The 19,458-nt window shown below is 39.5% G+C and overlaps 2 protein-coding genes across 5 annotated transcripts in view; both read left to right on the top strand.

Moving 5' to 3' along the window:
- Positions 1 to 284: 284 nt before the first annotated feature.
- Positions 285 to 6,358, top strand: LOC142658948 (bcl-2-like protein 1). Its single transcript, XM_075834551.1, has 2 exons — positions 285 to 742; positions 6,220 to 6,358. The coding sequence occupies exons 1-2, from the start codon at positions 285 to 287 to the stop codon at positions 6,356 to 6,358; spliced, it is 597 nt and encodes a 198-aa protein (XP_075690666.1).
- A 4,170-nt stretch (positions 6,359 to 10,528) lies between these two features.
- The window catches only part of CIMIP2A (ciliary microtubule inner protein 2A), a 10,248-nt gene continuing 1,318 nt past the window's right edge, over positions 10,529 to 19,458 (top strand). For 2 of the 4 annotated variants that reach the window (XM_075834839.1, XM_075834837.1), the window contains exons 1-5: positions 10,529 to 10,677; positions 11,151 to 11,392; positions 11,638 to 11,804; positions 12,233 to 12,350; positions 13,161 to 13,255. In XM_075834839.1, coding sequence (XP_075690954.1) covers positions 10,622 to 10,677; positions 11,151 to 11,392; positions 11,638 to 11,804; positions 12,233 to 12,350; positions 13,161 to 13,255 — 678 coding nt within the window. In that variant the 5' untranslated portion in view covers positions 10,529 to 10,621. Of the gene's footprint in view, positions 10,678 to 11,150; positions 11,393 to 11,637; positions 11,805 to 12,232; positions 12,351 to 13,160; positions 13,270 to 19,458 lie in introns of all 4 variants that reach the window. The other 2 variants (XM_075834838.1, XM_075834840.1) reach the window with 2 other exon arrangements.

The following is a 19,458-nucleotide window of genomic DNA, read 5'->3' as shown; positions in this document are numbered from 1 at the left end:
ACACAGCTGCAAGAATCATTACAGGAGAGATCCCTGATACACTGTAATGAGCTGTGCAGCTGTGTTAGCAGGACATGGCCAGGGCAGATTTTTAGCTTCTGGATGGGAATGGGAATGGGAATGGGAATGGGAATGTTCAGATTCACTGACAGAAAGCAGAGATTTTGAAAATGGTGAGGAATTGTTACAAAATATATGAGACCGAGCTGTCTCCGTGCTGATATTTTTAGACGAGGTTGTCCGCGTTCTCATATATAAATACATCCCCCATCTCAGTTCTACTAATGGCTGCCGTGAACCACACACACCCGCTGGTGACGGCGGCCTATCAACTAGCCCGGGACTATATTACTTATGTAACAGGTCGGACCAAGGGACCCCCACCCTCAGAGGCCGCCAGCACCCTACGCCAGGCAGGGGACGAGCTACTGGAGAGGTTCCCCCTATTCTTCAAACGCTGGCCCAGAGTTTTCAACGGGGTGACAGAAGACCGGGCCAGCGCCCTCCTCATAGAGACTATTGATGAAAATATTCAGGGATATCGGGATCGACAAAATAGACACCCTGGATACCCACCCAATATTCCATGGAGTACAGTACTGTCCATATATACGCTGTCCGGACTAATGGCCATTTACTGCCAGCAGCATGGCATGGAGAACGTGTCGGAACCACTAGGTGAGAGAGTGGGCGCCTATGTAGAGGAACATATATGCCCCGTGATTAGACAAAAGGGTGGATGGGAGAGAATTTACCGTATGTTATCCTTATATACAATCTTATGGACAAGGCTGGTATAACCTGGGTATCTTCTGTATAGAATTATATATGTACAGCTGGTATAAGTTATACATCTTCTTGTATATAGTGATATGGAGCATGCTGGTATAACCTGGGTATCTTCTGTATAGAATTATATATGTACAGCTGGTATAAGTTATACATCTTCTTGTATATAGTGATATGGAGCATGCTGGTATAACCTGGGTATCTTCTGTATATAATTATATATGTACAGCTGGTATAAGTTATACATCTTCTTGTATATAGTGATATTGAGCATGCTGGTATAACCTGGGTATCTTCTGTATATAATTATATATGTACAGCTGGTATAAGTTATACATCTTCTTGTATATAATGATATGGAGCATGCTGGTATAACATGGGTATCTCCTGTATATAATTATATATGTACAGCTGGTATAAGTTATACATCTTCTTGTATATAGTGATATGGAGCATGCTGGTATAACCTGGGCATCTTCTGTATATAATTATATATGTACAGCTGGTATATGTTATACATCTTCTTGTATATAGTGATATGGAGCATGCTGGTATAACCTGGGTATCTTCTGTATATAATTATATATGTACAGCTGGTATAAGTTATACATCTTCCTGTATATAGTGATATGGAGCATGCTGGTATAACCTGGGTATCTTCTGTGTATAATTATATATGTACAGCTGGTATAAGTTATACATCTTCTTGTATATAGTGATATGGAGCATGCTGGTATAACCTGGGTATCTTCTGTATATAATTATATATGTACAGCTGGTATAAGTTATACATCTTCTTGTATATAGTGATATGGAGCATGCTGGTATAACCTGGGTATCTTCTGTATATAATTATATATGTACAGCTGGTAGAAGTTATACATCTTCTTGTATATAGTGATATGGAGCATGCTGGTATAACCCGTGTATCTTCTATATATAATTATATATGTACAGCTGGTATAAGTTATACATCTTCTTGTATATAGTGATATGGAGCATGCTGGTATAACCTGGGCATCTTCTGTATATCATTATATATGTACAGCTGGTATAAGTTATACATCTTCTTGTATATAGTGATATAGAGCATGCTGGTATAACCTGGGTATCTTCTGTATATAATTATATATGTACAGCTGGTATAAGTTATACATCTTCTTGTATATAGTGATATAGAGCATGCTGGTATAACCTGGGTATCTTCTGTATATAATTATATATGTACAGCTGGTATAAGTTATACATCTTCTTGTATATAGTGATATGGAGCAGGCTGGTATAACCTGGGTATCTTCTGTATATAATTATATATGTACAGCTGGTATAAGTTATACATCTCTTGTATATAGTGATATGGAGCATGCTGGTATAACCTGGGTATATTCTGTATATAATTATATATGTACAGCTGGTATAAGTTATACATCTTCTTGTATATAGTGATATGGAGCATGCTGGTATAACCTGGGTATCTTCTGTATATAATTATATATGTACAGCTGGTATAAGCTATACATCTTCTTGTATATAGTGATATGGAGCATGCTGGTATAACCTGGGTATCTTCTGTATATAATTATTTATGTACAGCTGGTATAAGCTATACATCTTCTTGTATATAGTGATATGGAGCATGCTGGTATAACCTGGGTATCTTCTGTATATAATTATATATGTACAGCTGCTATAAGTTATACATCTTCTTGTATATAGTGATATGGAGCATGCTGGTATAACCTGGGTTTCTTCTGTATATAATTATATATGTACAGCTGGTATAAGTTATACATCTTCTTGTATATAGTGATATGGAGCATGCTGGTATAACCTGGGTATCTTCTGTATATAATTATATATGTACAGCTGGTAGAAGTTATACATCTTCTTGTATATAGTGATATGGAGCATGCTGGTATAACCTGGGTATCTCCTGTATATAATTATATATGTACAGCTGGTATAAGTTATACATCTTCTTGTATATAGTGATATGGAGCATGCTGGTATAACCTGGGTATCTTCTGTATATAACTATATATGTACAGCTGGTATAAATTATACATCTTCTGTATATAGTGATATGGAGCATGCTGGTATAACCTGGGTATCTTCTGTATATAATTATATATGTACAGCTGGTATAAGTTATACATCTTCTTGTATATAGTGATATGGAGCATGCTGGTATAACCTGGGTATCTTCTGTATATAATTATATATGTACAGCTGGTATAAGTTATACATCTTCCTGTATATAGTGATATGGAGCATGCTGGTATAACCTGGGTATCTCCTGTATATAATTATATATGTACAGCTAGTATAAATTATACATCTTCTGTATATAGTGATATGGAGCATGCTGGTATAACCTGGGTATCTCCTGTATATAATTATATATGTACAGCTGGTATAAGTTATACATCTTCTTGTATATAGTGATATTGAGCATGCTGGTATAACCTGGGTATCTTCTGTATATAATGATATATGTACAGCTGGTATAAGTTATACATCTACTTGTATATAGTGATATGGAGCATGCTGGTATAACCTGGGTATCTTCTGTATATAATTATATATGTACAGCTGGTATAAGTTATACATCTTCTTGTATACAGTCATATGGAGCATGCTGGTATAAGCTGGGTATCTTCTGTATATAATGATATATGTACAGCTGGTATAAGTTATACATCTTCTTGTATATAGTGATATGGAGCATGCTGGTATAACCTGGGTATCTCCTGTATAGAATTATATATGTACAGCTGGTATAAGTTATACATCTTCTGTATATAGTGATATGGAGCATGCTGGTATAACCTGGGTATCTTCTGTATATAATTATATATGTACAGCTGGTATAAGTTATACATCTTCTTGTATATAGTGATATGGAGCATGCTGGTATAACCTGGGTATCTTCTGTATATAATTATACATGTACAGCTGGTATAAGTTATACATCTTCTTGTATATAGTGATATGGAGCATGCTGGTATAACCTGGGTATCATCTGAATATAATTATATATGTACAGCTGGTATAAGTTATACATCTTCTTGTATATAGTGATATGGAGCATGCTGGTATATCCTGGGTATCTTCTGTATATAATTATATATGTACAGCTGGTATAAGTTATACATCTTCTTGTATATAGTGATATGTAGCATGCTGGTATAACCTGGGTATCTTCTGTATATAATTATACATGTACAGCTGGTATAAGTTATACATCTTCTTGTATATAGTGATATGGAGCATGCTGGTATAACCTGGGTATCTTCTGTATATAATTATATATGTATAGTTGGTATAAGTTATACATCTTCTTGTATATAGTGATATGGAGCATGCTGGTATATCCTGGGTATCTTCTGTATATAATTATATATGTACAGCTGGTATAAGTTATATATCTTCTTGTATATAGTGATATGGAGCATGCTGATATAACCTGGGTATCTTCTGTATATAATTATATATGTACAGCTGGTATAAGTTATACATCTTCTTGTATATAGTGATATGGAGCATGCTGATATAACCTGGGTATCTTCTGTATATAATTATATATGTACAGCTGGTATAAGTTATACTTCATGTATATAGTGATATGGAGCATGCTGGTATAACCTGGGTATCTTCTGTATTTAATTATATATGTATAGCTGGTATAAGTTATACATCTTCTTGTATATAGTGATATGGAGCATGCTGGTATATCCTGGGTATCTTCTGTATATAATTATATATGTACAGCTGGTATAAGTTATACATCTTCCTGTATATAGTGATATGGAGCATGCTGGTATAACCTGGGTATCTTCTGTATATAATTATATATGTACAGCTGGTATAAGTTATACATCTCGTATATAGTGATATGGAGCATGCTGGTATAACCTGGGTATCTTCTGTATATAATTATATATGTACAGCTGAAATAAGATATACATCTCGTATATAGTGATATGGAGCATGCTGGTATAACCTGGGTATCTTCTGTATATAATTATATATGTACAGCTGGTATAAGTTATACATCTTCTTATATATAGTGATATGGAGCATGCTGGTATAACCTGGGTATCTTCTGTATGTAATTATATATGTACAGCTGGTATATTATACATCTTCTTGTATATAGTGATATGGAGCATGCTGGTATAACCTGGGTATATTCTGTATATAATTATATATGTACAGATGGTATAAGTTATACATCTTCTTGTATATAGTGATATGGAGCACGCTGGTATAACCTGGGTATCTTCTGTATACAATTATATATCTACAGCTGGTATAGGTTATACATCTTCTTGTATATAGTGATATAGAGCACGCTGGTATAACCTGGGTATCTTCTGTATATAATTATATATGTACAGCTGGTATAAGTTATACATCTTCTTGTATATAGTGATATGGAGCATGCTGGTATAACCTGGGTATCTCCTGTATATAATTATATATGTACAGCTGGTATAAGTTATACATCTTCTTGTATATAGTGATATGGAGCATTCTGGTATAACCTGGGTATCGTCTGTATATAATTATATATGTACAGCTGGTATAAGTTATACATTTTCTTGTATATAGTGGTATGGAGCATGCTGGTATAACCTGGGTATCTTCTGTATATAATTATATATGTACAGCTGGTATAAGTTATACATCTTCTTGTATATAGTGATATGGAGCATGCTGGTATAACCTGGGTATCTTCTGTATATAATTATATATGTACAGCTGGTATAAGTTATACATCTTCCTGTATATAGTGATATGGAGCATGCTGGTATAACCTGGGTATCTTCTGTATATAATTATATATGTACAGCTGGTATAAGTTATACATCTTCTTGTATATAGTGATATGGAGCATGCTGGTATAACCTGGGTATCTTCTGTATATAATTATATATGTACAGCTGGTATAAGTTACACATCTTCTGTATATAGTGATATGGAGCATGCTGGTATAACCTGGGTATCTTCTGTATATAATTATATATGTACAGCTGGTATAAGTTATACATCTTCCTGTATATAGTGATATGGAGCATGCTGGTATAACCTGGGTATCTTCTGTATATAATTATATATGTACAGCTGGTATAAGTTATACATCTTCTTGTATATAGTGATATGGAGCATGCTGGTATAACCTGGGTATCTTCTGTATATAATTATATATGTACAGCTGGTATAAGTTATACATCTTCTTGTATATAGTGATATGGAGCATGCTGGTATAACCTGGGTATCTTCTGTATATAATTATATATGTACAGCTGGTATAAGTTATACATCTTCTTGTATATAGTGATATGGAGCATGCTGGTATAACCTGGGTATCTTCTGGATTAATTAATTGTCTGGAGACTATGTGATTATCTTTTGTTAAATTTTCCAGGTCGATTTCATCGAACTCTTTGGAAAAAAGGAAGACATAGAAAGAAAGACGCTACGTATCTGCTGTGCCGTTCTCGCCCTGTGCTCAGCTTTGCTACTCACATACTTCTTATGGAGGAAACAAACGTCTTCCCTTTGAGCTGCTCTACACAATATCATCAAAGTGATATTTGTGAAATCCTTCTGCCTGAGCCAAGATAAGCAGATGTCACACTAATAACTAATGGAAGACTAGACAGAGCAGAGTGAGGAGGCGGAGTTATCTGGAAAAAGCTGCTGATGTCACTGCCAAGCTCCACCGACCCCTAACCTTACTGCAAAATAGAATTTCCTAATTTTTTTTTATGATCTGTAGACTTTTAACATAACCTCACCACCGGGATGTCCCCACCTTGCATTGGGCCTTCACCTTTTATAAGAAGCCGCACCCCTTACAAGACGACAAATCTGAACTGCAACACATAAAACAGTATGATTGGGAGTAATCTGCGATCATAAGACATTTCATGCAAAAAGGGACAGTTCAGATTATGGAGTCAGTGCCAGCGGGGCCATGGGATATCTTGTGTATCACAGTCACTGACACCCACAGAAACTCGAAGTTTATATATAGTTTAAATTTACTCACCAAAACTTTTCTTTCCTTGAGTCGGAAGGCAGCACACAACGTTGCTTCTCGCCAGCTGGGACGGAAGAACAGAGCAAGGATCAGTTAAAACGAACAGAACACAACCCGTCAGACTAGGGTCTGCATGACGACTTTGATTGCGTGTCCAAAATAACGCAAGTGAACATGGCCACGTTGCGAGCCGCAAGTTGCTACGCGTAGGAACGCTTTTTGAATTTCTTGCTACTGTCAAGTCGCGGCAACTTGTGGGTCACAGCGGGGCCACATTCACTTAGATATCTGCGATGTACGCAGCGATCTTTAGACGCGCAGCATTTGTGTATTTGCAGGATTACGGAAATAGCCCCGATACTGGCATGACAAGAAGAACTGCAGAAGAAAAGAATTACCGCCATTCAATTCCATAGTTGTATAAACATATAAGGGCTCCGCTTCGTACCTTTGCGTTGACGAGAGGTTGCCGCCTGGCAGAGGACCGGCCATGCTGACCGCTGGTGAATCTCTGGGATGCCAGGCAGGTACAGTGGAGGGGGAATAGGGGGGACATGCCGGGAATTCTACAGAGTTTCCCGTTGTGGCAGCTGCTTCAAAAAATAACAAAACCTACACATCCAGCTGGAACAGAGGGAATACATGTGTCGTATTAGGCTGGGTTCACACGAGCGTGTTCGGTCCGTAAAGGACGGAACGTATTTCGGCCGCAAGTCCCGGACCGAACACACTGCAGGGAGCCGGGCTCCTAGCATCATAGTTATGTACGACGCTAGGAGTCCCTGCCTCTCCGTGGAACTACTGTCCCGTACTGAAAACATGATTACAGTACGGGACAGTTGTCCTGCAGCGCGGCAGGGACTCCTAGCGTCGTACATAACTATGATTCTAGGAGTCCGGCTCCCTGCACTGTGTTCGGTCCGGGACTTGCTGCCGAAATACGTTCTGTCCTTTACGGATGTAATGACCTCGTGTGAACCCAGCCTTATTGTTCCACAGGTTCTTTTATGGGGTGTTTTTGTTAATTAGTATTAATTCGTTTGAACTGATGCTTGGTGTTTTCTCCTGCCCTAGCTGGGGAGTAAAGTTTAAGGTCTCATGCACACGACCGTTGTGCCACTCGGGCCGTTTTTGACACCCGATAGTCTTCACAGACCCATTCCCTTAGCGGGTGAATCGGGTCTGTGAAAAATGGTCTGAGTCTCCGATCCGACGAAAGATAGAACACGTTCTCTTTCCTCGGATCACTGACGGCGCACGCGGTCGTGTGCATGAGGCTTTACCCGTTTTGTGTGCTGCCCGACGATGATAGAGAAATATATATAGTGGGCATAACAGCGTAAAAATGGTGTCACTGAGCAGTGGAAAAACATGGCCTGGTCAGATGATCCAGACTTCTGTTGCGCCGCGCTGATGGGAAGGTCAGAATCTGGCAATAGCGCCTGAAGCGATGAACCCGTCCTGTCAGGTATGAACAGCTCAGGCTGGAGGAGGTGCAGTGATGGTGGGGGATGTTTTCTTGGCGCACCCACCCCGGTCCTCTGATACCTGTGGGTGGATGTTTGATCAGTAGGGATCACCATTGTGGACCAGGTTCATCCCCTCCTGGCGGGTGTTTACCCGGTGGCAGGAGGACACTTTACTGCGAGGAGCGATCCTGTCACCATGGCCAATATTCCTGTAGAACAACATCATCACCTAGTGGAGTCTACGCCACGCCAAAGGAGGTCCAATGTGCTACTGGAGGGGGGTCTCTAATACAGGGGAGATTCCACTACTATAATAAAGGATTGCACCTTTTATCTGACATCTTTACACTCCTATATTATTCATGTCTGCTGAGAAGGCGTATCTAAGCCTATAATGTGTGATACAGTCTTGCTGAGCTGCCGTATCTAATCCTATCAGGTGTGATACTGTCTGCTGAGGTTTATCTAAGCGTATAATGTGTGATACTGGTGCTGCAGAGAATTGTGTCTAAGCATATCATGTGTTATACTGTCTGATGAACTGTGTATCTAATCCTATCATGTGTGATACTGTCTGCTGAGCTGTGTATCTAATCCTATCATGTGTGATACTGTCTGCTGAGCTGTGTATCTAATCCTATCATGTGTGATACTGTCTGATGAGCTGTGTATCTAATCCTATCATGTGTGATACTGTCTACTGTGCTGTGTATCTAATCCCATCATGTGTGATACTGTCTGATGAGCTGTGTATCTAATCCTATCATGTGCGATACCGTCTGATGAGCTGTGTATCTAATCCTATCATGTGTGATACTGTCTGCTGAGCTGTGTATCTAATCCTATCATGTGTGATACTGTCTGCTGAGCGGTGTATTTAATCCTATCATGTGTGGTACTTTCTGCTGAGCTGTGTATCTAATCCTATCATATGTGATACGGTCTGATGAGCTGTGTATCTAATCCTATCATGTGTGATACTGTCTGCTGAGCTGCTGTATCTAATCCTATCATGTGTGATACTGTCTGCTGAGCTGTGTATCTAATCCTATCATATGTGATACGGTCTGATGAGCTGTGTATCTAATCCTATCATGTGTGATACGGTCTGCTGAGCTGCTGTATCTAATCCTATCATGTGTGATACTGTCTGCTGAGCTGTGTATCTAATCCTATCATATGTGATACGGTCTGATGAGCTGTGTATCTAATCCTATCATGTGTGATACTGTCTGCTGAGCTGTGTATCTAATCCTATCATGTGTGATACTGTCTGCTGAGCTGTGTATCTAATCCTATCATATGTGGTACTTTCTGCTGAGCTGTGTATCTAATCCTATCATGTGTGATACTGTCTGCTGTGCATCTAATCCCATCATGTGTGATACTGTCTGATGAGCTGTGTATCTAATCCTATCATGTGCGATAGCGTCTGATGAGCTGTGTATCTAATCCTATCATGTGTGATACTGTCTGCTGAGCTGTGTATCTAATTCTATCATGTGTGATACGGTCTGATGAGCTGTGTATCTAATCCTATCATGTGTGATACTGTCTGCTGAGCTGCGTATCTAAGCCTATCATGTGTGATACGGTCTGATGAGCTGTGTATCTAATCCTATCATGTGAGAAACTGTCTGCTGAGCTGTGTATCTAATCCTATCATGTGTGATACTGTCTGCTGAGCTGTGTATCTAATCCTATCATATGTGGTACGTTCTGCTGAGCTGTGTATCTAATCCTATCATGTGTGATACTGTCTGCTGTGCTATGTATCTAATCCCATCATGTGTGATACTGTCTGATGAGCTGTGTATCTAATCTTATTATGTGTGATACTGTCTGCTGTGCTGTGTATCTAATCCTATCATGTGTGATACTGTCTGCTAAGCTGTGTATCTAATCCTGTCATGTGTGATACTGTCTGCTGAGCTGTGTATCTAATCCTGTCATGTGTGATACTGTCTGCTGAGCTGCGTATCTAAGCCTATCATGTGTAATACGGTCTGCTAAAATGTGTATCTAATCCTACCATGTGCGCTACTGTGTGCGCTGTGTGCCGAGCTGTGTATCTAATCCTATCATGTGTGATACGGTCTGCTGAGCTGTGTATCTAATCCTATCATATTGATTTCCCCCTTCAGTAATTCTGAGACATGGAACGGTCCGGTGGATTCTGAGACCTTAGAACTTATTATTACACGTTGGTTACCTAGCAACAGAACATGTATAAAGTTTCTCCGGCTGCTTGTGTCTCCCCCTAGTTCATGTTCTGTGTACTGCATTTTGGAGCCAGCGGGGCTAGAATGTAAAAATGGCACAGGAACCAAAGAGCAGTCTAGTCACTCCTGATCCCTATTATATTCCTGGGTAAGTGCCCCGTGTATGGGGTAATAAGGGGCGTATGATATTCTATAGTTTATTATGATACGATGATCATGTCATCATTCTTACTAACTAGGGGCCCATACAGCTACTATGGGGCCCATTCCCGTTTACAAAGGTGAGAACATAAGCAAGGCTCCCAATTTCCAGGGGGCGCTGCAACAAGTCCAGAGGATCCGGCTGCTATTCTGTCCCTCAACGGATGGGGGGGGGGGTGATCCAGGATGAAAAATAACCCCTATTTAGACTTGTGCTATGTGGACCTCTGACTAAAGGAACAATAATTACAATATATAATGCTATACCTAGTGCAGGGCCTGAGGGGGCGGAGCATGACACAGGGATACTCTTTGGCATGTGTCATGCTCCGCCCCCTCAGACTCCACCCAGGATATAACTGTGTTCTGCTTGGAATGATCCTTTTAAGGCTTACATGCTTTTTATTTTTGAACCTATAGTTATGGAGGATTTTGCCCCCAGCTTCGTTACCAGCTAGGAAGCACCTATGGTACCAGCACAAACCGCCTTCTTACAGACCCCTACGTGATGAATAGCTCTCGCCCTCTTCTATCACCCCTCCGGCAACCCCCCGCTCAGACAACAGCTGAACCCCCCAAATTACAACGTTCACGTGTAGACATCTATCCTAAGGACGACGGAATCGTGTTACCAAAAATGTACATTCCACCTGGATATGCAGGTAAGACGCCAACTCTTCTATATACACAGCATGCACCCCAATAATACATTATACGCCACAAAATTATATACCCTAGCCCTATAATACCCCTCTACACCCACTGTACTGTATATATCAACCTCCTACTATATATACGCCCCAAAAATACTATGTATACGTCACAGAAAGAGCAGACGTACTTCGTGAAATAGTCTCGTTTTATTATACATTAACATTCTTCTTTTCATGGGTGTCGCCCCCTGCAGGTCACCGGCCTATGTCGCAGTTTCAGCACGCTACCTCTTTCAGTCGCATGGTCGTCGATGCAGTTGATGACTTTTTGGAGGTCCAATCAATAATGAGGCGGCAGATAAAACGTCCAGCGGAAACTACTAACAATGGTGGCACAAAGGTGTGTGATCAAATTCACAAGGTATTATGTCTTTTTAGGATTGGGCAATTTGTGCTGCCTTAATATTCTGACACAGGAAGTAGCTGTGTAACATCAGCTTCCTGACAGCCATGTTTTTTGCCTCTGTCACAGAGAAGTTCCTGTCCTCCCTCTTTTTGCTCTCCCTGGCAGTCAATCACAGTCATAGAACCCTCTATTATACTGATATACTATAAGGTTACAAGGTTTGAGGGGAAAGCGGGGTTAACACATTAAGAAGCTAGGATTGCTTGGACGTGTAGTCCAATGGTGACCGTGGTGAGGGAGGAAGTAGCTAACTTCTCCACCTACTTGGATTTCAATACAAAACTATATAGTTGTGGCCTGTGACAGAACAGACATTTGATTTCTAAACGTAATATCCATCCTGAGACACAGATCTTGAAAAGTTTTCGTGCTTTTCTTTACAGAACGCTAATATCATGAGACACTGGAAGCCGACGGCAGAATATAAATCCCCATTAACTACATACATTAAGCCTCTTAAAATAGACCTACCTCGAAGTTTGCAACGTAATGCCATACCAGGTAAGGCAACAGAAATTATGGGATCATCATAGATTGCAAATTTTGAGGGTTTTGGAGGTGTGGTCAATGGTCATTAGACGTGTGAAAGGGGAGGGGCTTATTTTTCGAAAAACTTCTCCATCCCCCAAAGGAGAGGAATGGTCAATAAGTACCACGTAGGGGAAGTAGATATTATACAGGCCTAGCAATGCTCTGCATCAAGAAAGAGTGCCTGAACCTTTTGCAAAAATGAAACGGTACACAATGGCCAATGAAATCTATAGATTTCACCATAGAGATATGCTATGGTAGCGCCCCCCCCCCCCTTCTATTAACTCAATATATCATATTACAAGAAAATAAGAAATCCCCTTTAAATAACCAAAGTTTATAAATGAACATAAAAATAATGCAGCATTGCCACTAGATGGCGACATTGTGTTACGGCTAAAACTTTTTCAGCAGCGCGGTGTCACCGTGTTTGCCTCAAATGTCCTCTGGAAAATTGGCTGACATTGTCAACGGGCTTTAGAAATACAGCCAGAAGCAGATTATATAATGGAGACGGTGGCGGCTGCTGAAGGGGCCCATTGTACCCTCATTCAGACTCCTCCAGGTGTAAACTCGTCAATTACTAACGTTTTAAAAATGTTGGTAATATTATACAAATATTGGTGCTAAAAAAACAAACTATAGTGATTTTAGTATTCAAAGAATTTCCCTAGAGTTAAGGAAATCAATGAACCTATTTTTGTGAGATAAGAAGACAGTAAAATAATCGCCGCTAGGTCTTAAATAGTTAAATAATAGTTCTTACTGTTTTATTGGAAGGTTACACCGGCTTCATTCCACGCTATCAGTGGAGTATGGGCGTGGGTTTTGCACCAGGGGTCAAGGCGAGCATGGATGAATTTGATCGCAGCCAGGTAAGAGGAGAATGGTAAGATGTTATATAGCAACTCCAGACAACTAATGTAATCCTCCATCACACAGAAAATATTCCCATATACCTAAATTACATGTGCAAGAATATAACTATGAGGGCTTGTCCAGACGTAGCGGAAGGAAAATATGCGGCAGAATACAGTAGCAGCAAATTGGGTGAGATTTACCAAATCTCATCCACACGCTGCGTAAAAATTCCAAACCAAAATTGACCCGCAATACGTATTATTTGTACCGCAGCATGTAAATTCCTGCTGCGGAAAGTGGACTGAATTGCTGCGTTTTTCAGAGGAGATATCGCCATTTTCTGTAGTAATTTTGTCATGTGGACGTGACCTTATACTGCCCCCTATGTACAAGAATATAACTACTATAATACTGCCCCAATATACAAGAATATAACTACTATAATACTGCCCCCTATATATAAGAATATAACTACTATAATACTGCTCCTATATACAAGAATATAACTACTATAATACTGCTCCTATATACAAGAATATAACTACTATAATACTGCCTCCTATATACAAGAATATAACTACTATAATACTGCTCCCTATATACAAGTATATAACTACTATTATACTGCCCCTATATACAAGAATATAACTACTATAATACTGCTCCTATATACAAGAATATTACTACTATAATACTGCCCCTATATACAAGAATATAACTACTATAATACTGCTCCTATATACAAGAATATTACTACTATAATACTGCCCCTATATACAAGAATATAACTACTATAATACTGCTCCTATATACAAGAATATAAGCACTATAATACTGCTCCCTATATACAGGAATATAACTACTATAATACTGTCCCCTATATACAAGAATATAACTACTATAATACTGCTCCTATATACAAGAATATAACTACTATAATACTGCTCCTATATACAAGAATATTACTACTATAATACTGCCCCTATATACAAGAATATAACTACTATAATACTGCTCCTATATACAAGAATATAAGCACTATAATACTGTCCCTAAATACAAGAATATAACTACTATAATACTGCCCCCTATATACAAGAATATAACTACTATAATACTGCCCCCTATATACAAGAATATAACTACTATAATCCTGCCCTCTATATACAAGAATATAACTACTATAATCCTGCCCCAATATACAAGAATATAACTACTATAATACTGCCCCCTATATACAAGAATATAACTACTATAATACTGCTCCTATATACAATATAACTACTATAATACTGCTCCTATATACAAGAATATAAGCACTATAATACTGTCCCTAAATACAAGAATATAACTACTATAATACTGCCCCCTATGTACAAGAATATAACTACTATAATACTGCCCCCTATATACAAGAATATAACTACTATAATACTGCCCCCTATATACAAGAATATAACTACTATAATACTGCCCCCTATATACAATATAACTACTATAATACTGCTCCTATATACAAGAATATAACTACTATAATACTGCCCCTATATACAAGAATATAACTACTATAATACTGCCCACTATATACAAGAATATAACTACTATAATACTGCCCCCTATATACAAGAATATAACTACTATAATACTGCCTCCTATATACAAGAATATAACTACTATAATACTGCTCCTATATACAAGAATATAACTACTATAATACTGCCTCCTATATACAAGAATATAACTACTATAATACTGCTCCTATATACAAGAATATAACTACTATAATACTGCTCCTATATACAAGAATATAACTACTATAATACTGCCCCAATATACAAGAATATAACTACTATAATACTGCCCCCTATATATAAGAATATAACTACTATAATACTGCTCCTATATGCAAGAATATAACTACTATAATCCTGCCCCAATATACAAGAATATAACTACTATAATACTGCCCCCTATATATAAGAATATAACTACTATAATACTGCTCCTATATACAAGAATATAACTACTATAATACTGCTCCTATATACAAGAATATAACTACTATAATACTGCTCCTATATACAAGAATATAACTACTATAATACTGCCCCCTATATACAGGAATATAACTACTATAATACTGCCTCCTATATACAAGAATATAACTACTATAATACTGCTCCTATATACAAGACTATAACTACTATAATACTGCCCCCTATATACAAGAATATAACTACTATAATACTGCTCCCTATATACAAGAATATAACTACTATAATACTGCTCCTATATACAATATAACTACTATAATACTGCCCCCTATGTACAAGAATATAACTACTATAATACTGCCCCCTATGTACAAGAATATAACTACTATAATACTGCCCCCTATATACAAGAATATAACTACTATAATACTGCCCCCTATATACAATATAACTACTATAATACTGCTCCTATATACAAGAATATAACTGCTATAATACTGCTTCTATATACAAGAATATAACTACTATAATACTGCCCCTATATACAAGAATATAACTACTATAATACTGCATCCTATATACAAGAATATAACTACTATAATACTACCCCCTATATACAAGAATATAACTGCTATAATACTGCCCCTATATACAAGAATATAACTACTAAAATACTGCTCCTATATACAAGAATATAACTACTATAATACTGCCCCCTATATACAAGAATATAACTACTATAATACTGCTCCTATATACAAGAATATAATTACTATTATACTGCCCCCTATGTACAAGAATATTCAGAGTAAAGCCGATCAGAAACAAAGTGGCACAGCGCTCAGCCGAGTGCTTCTGTCGCTTAATTTTAGTGTTTTGTGGGGGTCTCAGTGCTCGGATCCCCACCGATCAAAACTTCTGACAATTCAATCGTTTTTGTTTTTTTTAAGTATTGAGTTACCCATTAAGGCCTTCCCAGGTCTGGTTATTAAGGGATTAAAGAGGGTTTTCCCATAATCAATATTTATAACCTATAGGTGTTAGCTGCGACCCCCACCGATCACGAAAACAGGCTTACGGTGCCGTTCTTGAGAGCCCCATAGGAATGGAGCGGTGGTAGTGCACATGCTCGGCCACGCTCCATTAATTTCTACGGGGCTGTCGAAGGCAGCCCCACAAATATGAATAGATCGGTGACGAGATTGGTGTGGGTACCAGCGGGCGGACCCCCACAGATCAGACATTACCTACCCTGTGTATAGGTTATAAGTATTGATTATGGGAAAACGCCTTTAAATGTTTGGAATTGCGTTGGAATGTGGCGCTAGAAATTATTTTTATTTTTTTCCAGTTAAACAGTTAGTGATTAAACATTGTTTTCATTTTTTCACAAGTCAGGAAATAGTATAAATTAGATTGTAATTTAGAACATTTCCTTGTGCTGGTCACTAGAGGGAGCAATTCCCATAATTGCAGCATTGCAATGTGGTAAAGCAACCTCATTGCTTTATGCTGCAAATTTGGTGTAGACACACTCGCTCTAGTGTCCTCACACAATCCCCCCGCCCTTATCCTGGCTAGTGCCAGGATAAGGAGGTGGTTGAATCTTCTAATCCTCCTACACTGTGCATTCGCTTAGAAAACGGCGGCACACAGTGTAGGAGGATTAGATACAGTAGTAATCAGACAGTATAACATGAACATAATACACACATCACATACACAAACATAACTTACCTGCTCCTGCTGCCCCCGATCCTACTCGCTGCCTGGAACATATGTCCAGAAGCCGCGACCGGAAGTAGTCATCTTACTGTCCGGCCGCGTCTTCTGGTCCACATGAAAATGGCGCCGGATGTCGCTCTGCCGAAGACCTTCCTTTTGGACTGTGTGGGACGTACACCATAGTGAATGGAACGGCTCCCGTTCGCATTCTCTATGGGAATGTAGCTGCCGTATTCCATCTCAGTATGGGTCGTTGATCGACACATACAGGAGATGAAAAAAAAAATGGCAGCCCCCATAGAGAAGTAAAAGTTAGAAAAAAGTACAACACAAGAACACACCTTTCGCGACACCTTCCCTTTAAGCCTCTACTAGTAAATATCATATGAAACCTCTCTCCAGATCGTACGGTGCCCTATCTGATCCCTTTAGACCATTCTCTAGTTTCTCTTTCCTGCTTAGTTGCGAGTAGTCGGGCACAGTCAACAGTTCTGCTTAAAAAGTGGGTGTCCCCGGTTACACACATGTGACAAGTTCGATGTAAAAAGAGGACATTCCCCTTTAAGATTACAAGCACCGTCTATGAAGCACTTTCTTCCGCAGCTGTACTTCCTGGTGATTGGTCTGTTCAGGACCAGGATGACTCATGAGCAGGAATCACATTGAGTCATGATGAGGTCACCACCATTACATCGCTGTGTGTCGTAATTACAAGTGTACGGGATCACCAGAGCAGCGAGACTTGAAAACATCGGTACATCTGAAAGTGCATTACGCACTAAGCAAGCGGACCAAATATGCCACTTCTCCCTAGGAAGCTGAGATATGGGGAGCTGTTTGCAGGGTTCTGACACTGTGGAGCGGTGTTCCCAAACTAACCAAAAAGCCCTGCAAGATGAAGGGGGTCATTTATTTATTTTTTTTGTTACGACACCAGCGAGGGCAGCTGATGCAGCTCTACAGCGTGAGGGCTTCTCCCAACACCTCCCTGGATGTTCACGCGCCAAACTAAAAACAGCTGTAAAATACAGAGCGGTTTTCAAGGGAAAAACAGCCTGATTTGCAGCTGTTTTTCTATTCAGACAATGAAAAACGGCTCGAGTAGTGACCTGCACTTTTTACAGGGCTTTTTTTTTACCTGCCGTTTTTTCAAACGGCCGCGTAAAAAAAAAAGCCCCATCGGAACGAAACGCAGTTTTTCCTATTGAAATCAATGGGCAGATGTTCGGAGCCATTCAGCTTCCATTTCTTCAGCAGTTTTTCGGGCCATTTATGACCCGAAAAACTGCTGAAAATAAACCACGTGAACATTCCCTAAGTATCTGCAGTCTAACCTGAGGTTTTTTAGGGATAGTTTTACTTGTTCTCACTTTGACCTAGTAACACCATATTATAGGGTTTGTAGGCCTCCCCTCCCACCTCCACATGAATCATATCCGAGGTGGGACTCCAATTTAATCACTCTGGGCGTCTATGAACCCAGCCCTCTCCGGCTCCTCATAAAGAGGCACTAACACAGATCCATTCTTAATATAACCAGCAGTCCTAAGGCCGGGTCTACCTCGTGTTCCATGCGGCTCATGCTTGACTCACAGGAGACTTCACTCCGCTACATTGAAAAGGGATGAAATCAGCGGTGAAATTCTGCAGGTGTAACATCTCATCCACTTGTCAGACACTGTAATCCGCTGCAAATTCCGTATGTGTGGGGACCGTTACCCTTCAAAAGCCAATTTTCGGAAACGGATGACTTATTTTGTAGAACTGTAAATTGCACATTTTAAAAAAAATAAATAAAATCAGGCCCAGGGCATAGCTGGAGGCCTCAAAAAGTGGCTTTAGTAAAGAAGTCCACAGGGCGATCCAGACTATCTTTGAACCAAGTGGCGTCTGCCATAGGAAAAGTAATGGCCCTGGCTACACGAGAAACAGGAGGTTTCAACGCCGGAGACCTAACCTACTTGGAAGAATTCCCTTCTTGGAGGGGATAGAAAACATCTAGGAGCAGTAAAACTTCTTGTTCGGGTCTTCCCAATTGTTAAATACAATACCTTGAAGTTCCGAACGGGCTGGACGGACCACTTGGGAACCTGAAGAGGAGGTGCGGAATCAGTGACCTGTAAAGGGGTCACACACACCTTTAATAAATACCTCCACCGGGTTGGAGGTGAAATATTGGAGGATGATAAAGTCAGAGGCAGGCAAGTGGACCTGGTTTGCTCTCAGGGTCTGCCATGGAGATATGGATGAGAGTCCAGATGAGGCCGGGCAGAACAGGAGTCCAGGGGCCACTGGCCCTGGTTGTCTGGCATAAAGGGTTCTCCCTTAGGCCCCGTGCACACAACCATATTTTCATCCATCCATCTGTAAATCAGACATAGGGGGGGGGGGGGGCGGGGCTGTAAATTTTCCATATTTACTGATCCACAAATAAAACTAGGGCGGAAGAGAGGGTAATCCCCTGGCGCCGTATAGCACTACTTCTGTAGTTACGGATG

This window comes from Rhinoderma darwinii, chromosome 8 (assembly GCF_050947455.1).
Source record: "Rhinoderma darwinii isolate aRhiDar2 chromosome 8, aRhiDar2.hap1, whole genome shotgun sequence".
Taxonomy (NCBI): Eukaryota; Metazoa; Chordata; class Amphibia; order Anura; family Rhinodermatidae; genus Rhinoderma; species Rhinoderma darwinii.
This window is presented reverse-complemented; position numbering and strand designations above follow the sequence as displayed.

Coding starts and splice junctions, on each gene's coding strand:
- LOC142658948 (XM_075834551.1), top strand. CDS start 285: ATGGCTGCCGTGAACCACACACACCCGCTGGTGACGGCGGCCTATCAA. Junction 743..6,219: donor ATTAGACAAAAGGGTGGATG/GGAGAGAATTTA, acceptor TTAAATTTTCCA/GGTCGATTTCATCGAACTCT.